We start from the raw sequence: 12,090 nt of genomic DNA on the forward strand, positions 1-12,090 counted from the left end.
GGTTATTTACGCTGCACTTTACTGATACATTTTGTCCAGTCTATGTGATCATCCACTCTGAGCTATGGCCTGCATATTGTTTTATTAATGATTGAGAATTCACTCTTTTTTCACTGTTGCAGCAACACAGTCCTACCACCACAGCTACATATAAAAATATAGTATTTTAGACTAAATATAGTCAGTTGCTACACGTGCCAACCAGAAGTAGTGGTTTGTAGCAGAAGTTTAATGAATGGAAACAATAAGGAGCGCTCCTTTCAGAGTGGGAGATCATGTTGCACCCAGAGCAAAAAGACACAACCCTTATTAAGCTGGCAAAGTGTTACCACAAATAAAAAGGTAAACGATCGCTTCATCTCCTCCAGGAAACATGAAGCACATGTAGCGAGACATCCAAATAATCACTGATTACAAGACTACTACAAGTGCCTCAAACATTGATGCTTCCCTGGTTCCACTGTCTACATTTCTTCCTGATACTCCATCAGAAGATAGCAACCACAAGGCCACAGCTTCTTGGCTGACTATGGCTAAGTTCATTATGATAATGCACTGAATTCTGGGTATTATGTATTTGTTATGAAACAGCATAAAAGCAAACAACAAACTGATGCAGAGTTAGAGTGGACTTTAGCATATTCTGGCTAAAGCTTTTATTGGTCTTTATTGGCCTCAATTTCTGTGTCAAGTAAAAGTTAACAGAATCTGACAGGATGTTAGGAAAATGTGTCCTGTCGATGCTGAAGTGATGATGAAGACGACTGCATGAGTATCTCAAAGTCCGTACACAATATATAAAAACACACACACACACACTTTAATAAAAAGACAGCAGTGATTGGAGCCTTAATGGGCATGTGTAATGATGCATTTCAGGGTGTAAGTGTGCGAGCAGACATAGCGCAGATTTGAACAAAAATAATTATCTGCTTGATACTGATGAATCAAATGACTGACACACACGATAAGATGTGCGCACACGCACACGCACACGCACACACACACACACACACACACACTGTTCAGTCTTGTTTCTGCTGCCCACCCAGGTATTTCTTCAATGGAAAGCCGACAGTTTACCCTACAACATGTTCTTCAAAGTCTCTGGCAGTTAGCAATTAAATTGTCAGACAGAAAACACACATTCAGCATTCATAAAGTCAAACACACACAACCAGATGCGTGTGCATACTCTCACACAAATAAAAACACAGGCAAACACAAAAACACAAATAGCTTTTTCTGCCAACAAGATGTCAGATCATAACAATCTGTATTGATTGTACTTCTTTTATTCAAAACTTAACAGAATGACATACACAAGCAGTACTTATTGGCTGTTTCAACTTCAGCATATAAACCTACTTAAAGAAGTCACAAAAGCAACGCACACTTCAATAAAAATGTTTTTGTTATAACGTGTTATTGATGAAAGAAGTCATCTAGAATAATAGTAAGTCAGGGACAGAGTGAGGGAAAGAATAAAGATGAAGAAGAGCAGAGGAGATAAAAAAAAAAGAAAGGTCTACAGAAAGTTCACTGTTATTCCTCTTGGTTTATGCTCATTTGCTTTCTTCACATATATCATTCTCACCACAAAGAAAAACAACATACAAACACCTTTTTTTCCAGGCAACCTACACTCAGGATGCTAACCGGTGGGTTTAATCATCTGTCTCATTCCCTATAAACACAAATTAAGTGATGCTTAAAGATCTTTGCTACAGTGGTAATACACAGACATAGTACATAGACATAAAAAGTTAGTACTAAAAAAAAAAAGTTAAGGGCCTTTTAGCAAGCTGTCCTGACAAAAGATAACCCTGATTAAAAAAAAAACAATCCTGCTGTGATGGGACCAGAAGTTATTTCTGTTACACAGGACCCTAACCCGTTTTCAGGGAAATCCTTGCATATTTTAGCAAAGACAATACCATACTTTTTCAACCACAACATTTTGGAGTCCAGGTTTTGAACTGGCCCTCCTGCAGCTCACACCTTTTACTAACTAAAAAGACTGGGTGCATCACGAACCAGAAAGCATGCAGAAGTAGATCCACGACGGTTGAGCAGTTAGAATCCGGCATAAGACAATAATGGGACAACATTCCTCTCCCAAAAGTGTGTAACGGATCCTACACAGTGGTAAACATTAACTAGTCCTAAATGTTTTGAAATGTGTTGCTGCCATCAAATCAAAATGACCTCTTATTATTTGTTTTTTCTTAAAAATGGTACATTTTCTCTTTCGATATGTTTTCTGTGTTCTTTTGTGAACAAAATATCGGTTTATGACATTTGCAAATCATTGCATTCTGTTTTTATTTACATTTTGCACAGCACCCCAACTTTTTTGGGATTGCATCCTATCTCAGTGTCTTGTAGAGTGTAACTGTCTTGTATTTTGTCTCGTGTCCTTGTCTCCCCGTTTATGTATGTAGATAGTGACATTCTGAAAATGCCAGCAGCTGTAGTAGCTGATAATCTGTCATTATAGCCCATTCTTGAAGTGCACTCAAACATCAAGCCTTTTAAACACACATGCATGTGAATACACACACACGCGTCCCAATGCAATGCACAGAATAGATAAAAAGCGTCCCATCCGTAATAAGCCAAGGCTATGTGTCTCTTCATAAAATACTTTACTGTATTCTATTTTTAACTTAAAGTAACATGCATAACACATGAGGAGGACTTTCCATCTGTCACCTGACAATGAGCAAAATCTCATTTGTACATTTGTTTTGATAAAACTATGTAGCCACGTCAGTTAAGATTAGTGTGATTTCTTGTAAAGTACTTAAAGTGCAAATGGCTGACGGCAGCTCTAAAGCTGACGAGAAGCCTTTAAAGACCACTCGTGATTGTGATGTTGGTGTTAATAAGATTTCATGAGTGAATTCGTAAGATGCGCATAGCTATGTGAAAGAGACAAATCAGCACTAACGTACAAGAACATATGAGAATTACGTTGCGGCGAGAAACAAGCTGTTAGACATGGATAGATTTGCCTTTTCTCTCTATCAAGGTCACAATGGCCAACAGAAAAGTCATTTTCTCACTCCTTTTTCTCTTTCCACTTTCTTTATTTTGTTCTCTCTCTTCAATCATATCTCACTATTTCTCCATCCAGCTCCCTTGAAGACTCAATTTCCATCCACCTTTAGAGAAAACTTCAATGTCACATGTCAAGTACCTGCTTGGACATTCAGTCCTTTTTCTTTTCCTGTTCTCTGTTCCTGGTGCTCGCTTTTTAGATATGAAGTAGCAAGCTGAATATTCAGCCCCATTTTCTCCAGTTCCTTTCTTTTCTCTGTAGTTTTCAATGAGCTCTGTGCCTTCTCACTCTCCTTGCATCTCTGTACTTTCACCATCTTCAGACTTAACATTTTAAACAAATCAAAGCGAAAGGAGAAAAGCAGATGACAGACGGAGAAAGTGGATGGGAAGATAGCAGTGCAGAGTAGAGTAGGTGAGGGGAGAGATGAGGAGAAAAGAGTGGAGAACAAAGAACTCAGCGTTTGTTGGGACAAAATGAGAGGCAAGTGGAGAGTAAGGGGGGGGGGGGAAGGGAAAGAGTGGAGGGCAGAGAGTGCAGAGGAGACAAAGGGGAAGAAGATCTGAAAACACGATATATGAGAATACACGAAGAGAAGAGAATCAAGAAAAGAAAACGTAGATAGACTCGAGATGTTGTTCCACAGGTAAATAAATTATTCATGTCTCTGCAACGATGGCTCGAGAACCAAAGTTGCCTTGACAAAAGTGGAAGGGGGCGGGTGGGGTGGGATTAGGGTGATGACCGCAGCTGAAAAAGAATTCGAACCACAAACAAATGACAAAAATGAAGCCTGCATCAACAGTCCTTTAACTTCTTCTTACGTCAACACTCGACGTAAGAGAATGTGTTTGTATACTGTGTCATAGTTTCTTCTGTGGCTTCCTGCAAGTCATGCTCACTACAGTAGTCTTTTCTTTCTCTCTCGGCTGCTCTTTTGAATTTCCACATTCACCACATTGGCTCATAGGCATACAATTTTTTTCCCAACAATATCCTGTCCCTCAAACCTCACTCATGGACTGTATTTCAGTTGAATGGAACTCAGTACTCTTCTTTTAAGATCACAACACAATGTGATGAAAGCCTATTGTAGGTATAAAATGTGTATTTTCCACCTGTCAGATTACAGGGTTTTAGTTTTTTGATGTTGTGTTTTTTTTTTAAATAAAAAACTCTTAGAAAAATTAAACAATGAAAAAGCTCACCTTCTCAGCGTCCATTGCAGTGATGACCCACACGCAGTGGGCATTGTTCTCATATTGAACTGGGTAGTTGGGAGACGTTATGACCCCTCTGGGTCCTCTTAGGTTACTGCCACAGGTACGAGCTACAGAGGAAGAGAGCAAAAGAGAGAAGGAGCAACAAAAAAGATTTATAGTCTGGTCAAAACTGTGTTTGCAGATTTACCTTTTACTTTAGAAATAGGACAAAATGAAAACAGGGTGAGGTAGTGTCAGAGATCAAAATGTTGAAAAACAGAATGTAAGCATATAATATTTACTATGTTTACACTGACTTTAGACCTATGTGTGAATAGAATTTTAATTAATAATAGTAATTTATAACCAAATCAATCCAAATTTCTTCCCTTTATATAGCACCTTTCACAAACAGCAAATGCCCACAGGAATAATATCATTATTTTACTAATTCTCCAATTACTTAACATATTTCCTTTTTACTTGTCCAAATTCCCATTGTGCCAACTTTTAGTATCACCTCGGCCTCCAGTGCTACAGTGTGGATTAATTTGAAATATTAAACAAATCTCAAAGATTTTTATGTGCAGATTAAAGACAAAAGTAGGAACATCCTGTCTCAAAGGGATGTTGAACATGTAATGCATTTACGTCTTCTGTTTGGGACTTCTGCAATTCCTTATCTTCCAGTCGTCCTAATAGGTCCTAGAAAAGCTTTAATTTGATCCAAGACATGACTGCAAAAGTCTTAATTGGAGCAGAAATAGAGATTATACTTCTGTATTAGGTTTTTTTTCCTTGGCTCCCCATTAAATCTAGAATTGAATTTAGTATCGTTCTCCTCACTACAAAGCCCTGAAAGAGGAATCTTTATGTCTTAAAGATCTCACTTCTTTAAAATGTAAAGAAACTAGGATACAGATTGGAACAGGTAAATTTTTGAGTATGTTTGAAAGACATCATAACATGTTTTCATTCACAGTGCATACATCAGCTGCTTAAACATGGCCAAAGGCCAACCTGTGGTCAATATTTTAAAGAAAGTCAACATGAAACGTTGGACCTTGAGACATCCTTTCATGTCTCAAAGAAATTCATTTTTGGATGAGAAACACACACACACACACACACACACACACACACACACACACACACACACACACACACACACACACACACACACACTGTATCTGCAAGAAGAGAGGTCAAGGAATCATCTTAGTCTAAATTTGGGTGTTCCTTTATAGTATACTAGCGATCTAGAATATAGAAACTATTAGGACAGTTTGCTACGGAGCAGGTGACCAACGTACCTTGCAACTCCTTGTAGTTATACTAAAACGGCAAAAATAACTTGAATCATAATGATTGAAACTGTTCACTCCTATTAGAGGGAAAGAAAGCCTGTGTCACAGGAGCATAAGTGGTTTAAGGAGGTTTTAAAAACAGATAAGTTGAGAGACATCAAAGACAGATGTCAGAAAAAGATAGAAAAAGAGTAGAGGGTGAAAAAAATGTAAGAAATAATATGAAAAGAAAGGAAAGGAGGAAGGGCAAGCAGCACGAGAGAGAGAAACGTGGAAAATACAAGGAGAGAAAGGGAGAGAGAGGAGGACCTCAGATGACTGATCTGCCTGTTAATTAGAAAGGAGAGCTGAACCACACAGTGATACACACAGCTACATGCTCACACAGAAACACATTCATGGCGATTCATCTCAGAGACCAGGTTCTAATTAACAGTTAAGTCTCAGTAGAGAACGAGAGAGGCTCATGGGTTTGAATCCCAAGAGAGTGATCACACAAAATAATACAATGCACAGGAATTATAGTACAGACATTTTTAACCTCTACTTGCTTGTAACAGACTACTGATCTCGATTTCTTCTTCTTATCTCACTTTGTCCTTCCTGCTTTCACCTGTTCATTTGTATTGATATACCCCTGTAATAACAAATATTTGTGTTTAAAATAAAGTCTGGATTCACAGCTTCTATCTGGTGCAAGTTCATGCAGTCTTGTATTGTTGTGGAAATGCTGTTCTTCAGTTGAGATTTTCCTTATAAAGTACTCTATATTTAATCAAAAGTAAGAAAGAAGGTTGTTCCATATTTTGACATTACTGCAAAAGTCTTTTACGAAACTGCCCCATTTACAGCTTCACTAAATGAATAATAAATATAATGCATATTGAGTAAAACCAACATTCACAGTCAATGTCACTCCACAATTCAACTGAAATGAACTACTAAGAATGCCTTGAGGATAATTCTAAAAGAGATTCTGTGACAATAACAACAATAACAACAAAAAAAGAAAAAACAGTAGTGATCATCAAAGTGTCAGCCACTGCCCCCTGGTGAGCTATGTAGGTACTATAGGTAAGCTGCTGATGGTTTTCTATAATATCTCAACAATATTTAAAAATGTGAATTTTGTAGTTAGATGTGAAAGGTTAAATGTTTACACTTATTTTGGAAACAAAATTTAAAAAGCCATAATTTAAAAAGTAGCAATTTTCATATATCGGATCAGGGTTTAGTCGTCTCAAAGGCAATCCTAAAAAAATCTGAGTATATCTCATGATTCAGTAGCTTCTAGAACAACCTTTAGCAGCAAAATGTGATGTAATTGTTTTCTGTATGATTTTATCAGTCTCTCACATTGTTGTAGAAGAGTTTTGACCCACAGTGTTGCTTCACTTTATTGGCTTCCTTTTATGCACAGCTCTCTGAAAGTTCTGTCACAGCATTTCAGGCTGAGGTCCACATTTTGACTGGATTATTGTGACACCATGATTTACTTTCTTTCTGTTGTAGATTTGCTTCTGTGCTTAGGATCATTGTCCATTTGCATCACCTAGGTTCAGCCAAACTCTAGCAATGAGACATCTGGTGTTGGCCAGAGGGGCCGATGGCGCGATATGGCAGCCTTGCTTCTGTCAGTCTGTCCCAGGGCAGCTTGCCCTCACCAGCGTGTGAATGCGAGAGTGAATGAATAGTGGCGTGTAAACCCATGTAAAGCGCTTTGGGTGCCTTGAAAAGCGCTATATAAATCCAATCCATTATTATATGGCCTCACATTTGGTTAGAATACATTTGTATACTTAGTTTATGGTCCACTAAACTGACTGCATGGTGCCCATGTCTAATAGCTACATAACAAGCCCAAATCATCACCAGCAAACTGCCAAAGCATTTGCTTTTGTAGAGGTTGTCATACTTGCTAATGACGAAATAATCATGGGAATTTTGTTCGCAGCATATGGCTGTAAGGGTGGTTTTTCATAGGTTTGTATAGCTCTGTGAAAACCTTTTTTAAGTGTCTATTGTAAGTCATCTTTGTTGGAAAGGAGTTAAATTGGAGCATTTGCTATAAGGTTGAAAATTGACCTAACCGCCAAATCATCAGAAAATTCTATTAAAATGAAATGAAGTAAATATATTATCATGGTAATTAGACTTAATCAAAGTTTTGAAAACCCTGCGGAAAATGTTAAAATTTAAAGTTGTGCACAGTTTGGGAATGGCTGTACTAGAGTAAATGTGTGTTTGTCAGTAATACTGTACTGTGCAATGTGGTTTACAACAAGAACACACTAATCTCAGAGTGTCCTAAGCATTTAAATTCATATTTTCTATAACTGTGTTTTTATTATTTATTTTGTTATATCACTTGGAGGTTATATTGGTGATGTTCTGAGTAATGTTTAGAGACTTCAGCATGAACAAATGCTTCACCCATGTGAAGTCTCATGTCAATTTATTTATTTTACATAATGAAAAATGATGTCAAATTCTCCTATTAAGAATACTTTATTGTGGTTTTTTCCCCCTTAATTGATGATTTATTGTTCATTCGTTCATATTTGAACATTTTCATATTGTTAGAGTATGAATTAAAAATCTTGTAAAATAAGTTATACATAGTATTTATGTAAATATAAATAGTAAAAAGAATATTCCAGATAAGCTTTTCAAGAAACCCCTACTGTTTCTAACCATCAGGAGTAGCCAGTATCATGATTCCAGGCGGGTTCCTGCAGCCACAGACAGACATGTAGTCACAAATTACACATTCACACATGTGCACATAACCACACACATCTAAAGTTTAATACAATGTGACAGGGACCCTACAGTCTGTGTCTGAGCGCTGGGACTGTCTGCCCATCAAACACACACACAGCTCAAGGCAAATATTGCAGCAACTATCAGCTCTGTGACATTGTCCACTGGACACTAGCTGCAAGTGCAAGTGTGTTTGTAAGTGTATTTGCGCACACACTTGGGTGTCTATGTTAGCTGTCTCCCTTTTTATTGTAAAATAATAAGTCCAACAGGATACCGTCGGTAAACATGCGGGCAGCGAGATCCCCTGCGTCATTGCACCGCCACTCATACATTTATTTATTTAGTCACTCAGTCAGAAAGTGAATCATAATTTTTACACATTAACAAATAATAAAACATAATCCGAGCTAATATTATTTATGATATGTCCATAATAATATAGATTTAGCATCTGCAAATACCCCAAAACAACATAACTATTCAAAGCTTGTGAAAATCATGAGACAATATCTTCATGTAAGATATTATTACAAATAGGGAATACACTGGATTATCGCTCAGCTGCCGATGTCAGTCACTATGGAAGCTCTGGTAGTGATTGCTAGGAACAACTTGTTTTTTTCACACTAAGCTGATTTAAGAGGTGTTATTTTGTTAACCTGACTTACAATTCCTGGCACCATTTTTATGGCTCTGACACACACAAACAAGATGAAGTGCCTATGCCTAATCCTACATGCAAAGTTAATATTGACTAACGGAAACAGCAATCAGTGCAACACCATACCATTTTAATTGCTGACAAAATTAGAGATCTGGAGACAGATTCAGAGGTATGGGACCAGGATTAACTATTGCGGCATGGCTTTAGAGGAGTATTATAAAAGATCTGCTTAAAGATCTCCTCGTTTTCATCAACAATCTGACACTCTGAGGAACAAATAATTAGTGTGACCATAGCTGTGCCTGTGTGGCCTTATCCTGATAATGCTAACACATCACCGCCATGCAATTCCCGTGCAATTCCACTGTTATCCAAAAACTATTAGAAACACATTAGGATTACTGACTTCTGCTTTTGCTAATGATGAAAATGTAATCCTAGTTTCATTGCTACAGTGCCTGCAGTGGTGGTGCTGCTGATTAAAGACAGGTCATATTTTTGAATGCAGACCTCTGGGCCAATAATAGTTGGTAAAACTTGTTGATAATTTAACCTCTAGTTCACACAAAAGTGTCCTTGAACATATCACTGAATCTGAGGTAATCAGGCTCACACTTCCCCTGCACCTCCAGCTCTTTACATCATTCTCAGGTCCAAGGTTAATATTAACTATCAGGTGATTTTTGAACACATTAGTCAGCATTAGAGCTTCTTGATTTTAACCCTCTAAGAAAATACAAAACTTGGGAAACTTGGCTGTTATTTACTTTTTTAATCTTGTTGCTTCATTCACTTTCATTTATTAATTTGAAAAACAATTATGTATCCTCTATCTGTATAAAGTGCATTGTTGATATTAACTGATTAAAGTAAAATGAATGGTGTAAGCCTCTTTTAACAAGTTATGTTGCTGTTTTATTCCAGGTATATTTAAGCTTATTTTAAAGTAAAAACAGCCACACTTTTCAAAATTACCATAAACAAGTTTAACATAACAGCTGTGCTATGATTACAGCTATATTCACAAGTGAAACGATCACTGTGGAAATGAGAAGCGAAACATCTCTTTTATTTGTCATCACACAGTGTTCAGCCTCCATTTAGGTGCTCACTTTTTGAATGGTACATATGGATCATTTTGATCATTTTATCCCATTAGACACTTGCTTAAAAATTGGTATGAATATTGGTGAAAAATTGTTTTTTAATGATATCAATATTTTGACCATAGGAAATCTAATCTGATCTAAATATTTGTGACAAATCTTAAGGCATTCATTAACATATTGTTGTTTAAACGAGGTAGTAACTGTTAACAAATTATGCTTAAAAAGGGTTTAAGGGTTGCAAACAAATCTTTTATTAATCTAAATTACTGATTAAAAAATAATGATCAAATGGCAACACATAACCATTACCTTATTTAACAGATTCACTTTGTAAAACATATAACAAATGAGCTGTTAATATAATGATGATGATAAGAGCTACTATGATTATATAAGCTATTTGTATGAAATAGCTACATGATTTGGTTTGAGTTGAATGGCAGGTGGGACTTACTTCTGCAGATGGGTCTGTGGTCACTCCAGGCTGCCAGTGTGTCAGTGACTCGTTGACAGGTGATACTTTTGGATCCCTGTAGTACGTAGCTGTCATCACAACTGAACTGGACACTGGAGCCAACTCTATTTAAAGGGACACAAAATTAAAAACGCTTGTCAAAAAAAGTAAGAAGAGGTACTCTGAGTCCAGTTCTGACTGATACCCCAAAATCATTGTCAGTTAAAAGTGTAAAAACCTGAGAAAAACGCCCTTAAATCACCAGAAAAATGGACTCTTTCAGTTCAAATGATGTACAAATGCTATTCATGGTATAGAAGATGAGGTGGCTGTTAGATCCCTGACAAATAGGGCATCATCATTCTAGATCAGTGGTCGGGCTCTGTAACTCCTCTCTTCCCGTAAGATGCTTTTGTAACTGTACTGTAACATGTTTTTCCTCTGTCATCTGCTTTCTTTTGCTCTCTTTTGCTTCTCTGTTCTCAGCTTGTCATGTCTTCTCTCTATCCTCTCATCATTTGTTCTGATGATTCTTGTTTTCCCATTTTCTCCAACACCCTGCTGTCTAACATGGTAGAGGGACATCGAGCCATCTAAGTGGAAATCTGCATGGTGTCTTGTCTGTAAAGCTTAATGTCCCCTCCCTGCTGACACACACCACAGTCTACCACCTGGCCAAACATTCACAACGTGGAGTTTTGGATGTTCATTGGCTCAGCCCTGTTGTTAAACACTGTAGAGTCGTACAGCCAGGCCAAATCTTTCTGTTTACTGTCTTTGTCACATTGAGTTAGGTCATTCACTTCTGCCACAGCTTTCACCAGTTTCGTGATGCTTTGATGGATATGACTTTTATCCTGACGCTCATTATTTACCTTGAAAATAACTAAAATCTTCCTCTTATAGTTACATATTGTTTTTCTATTAAACAAAACATCCCAAACATGCTAAGTGACAGCGATCTTGTATGTCCCCAGAAATTTAAAACCCCATTCTACAGTATGTTGTCCTATTAGCCCTGTTTCACTTCACCAAACCACAATTCAGTTCCACCTCATGTAGCTCAGTGCTTAATGATGATTAGATAAAAACACCAAAGACATCCTTGCCAACAAGCATGCACACACTTGCACATAAATGCTTAGAGACACACACGCAGAAGGAGGTAATGCTATTTCACTAACTCAAACAACTCCATTAATGGCAAGAGAGTTAGTGAAGTCATACTATCTACCAGCAAAGAAGACCAGCAGGAATCAGAGATTAAAAGATGATTATCGTTTAAATTTTTTGGCCTGAAAATAGTTTCAGAAAATGGTGAAAATTGAGCACGTTACATTTCACCTGCCACTGATGGTAAGTGGATGAGTCCCAGGGAGAGATCATAATTTTATGATAGCTCACTCCTGATTAAACGGAATAATGTGTCCCTTTGTACTGATTAGTGTAGGTGACTGACACCATTGAGTGAATAATTTAAAAATCCCCGTATCCACTGAGTCCTTGTTTACCGGCCAAGACTTG

General features: G+C 37.3%; 1 protein-coding gene across 1 annotated transcript in view; it reads right to left on the minus strand.

Moving 5' to 3' along the window:
- Nucleotides 1-12,090, minus strand: part of csmd1b (CUB and Sushi multiple domains 1b) — a 437,934-nt gene that overhangs the window by 161,826 nt on the left and 264,018 nt on the right. The window contains 2 exon segments of the mRNA XM_085164942.1: nucleotides 4,273-4,394; nucleotides 10,567-10,691. Coding sequence (XP_085021068.1) covers nucleotides 4,273-4,394; nucleotides 10,567-10,691 — 247 coding nt within the window.

This window comes from Neolamprologus multifasciatus, chromosome 1 (genome assembly GCF_963576455.1).
Source record: "Neolamprologus multifasciatus chromosome 1, fNeoMul1.2, whole genome shotgun sequence".
Lineage (NCBI taxonomy): Eukaryota > Metazoa > Chordata > Actinopteri > Cichliformes > Cichlidae > Neolamprologus > Neolamprologus multifasciatus.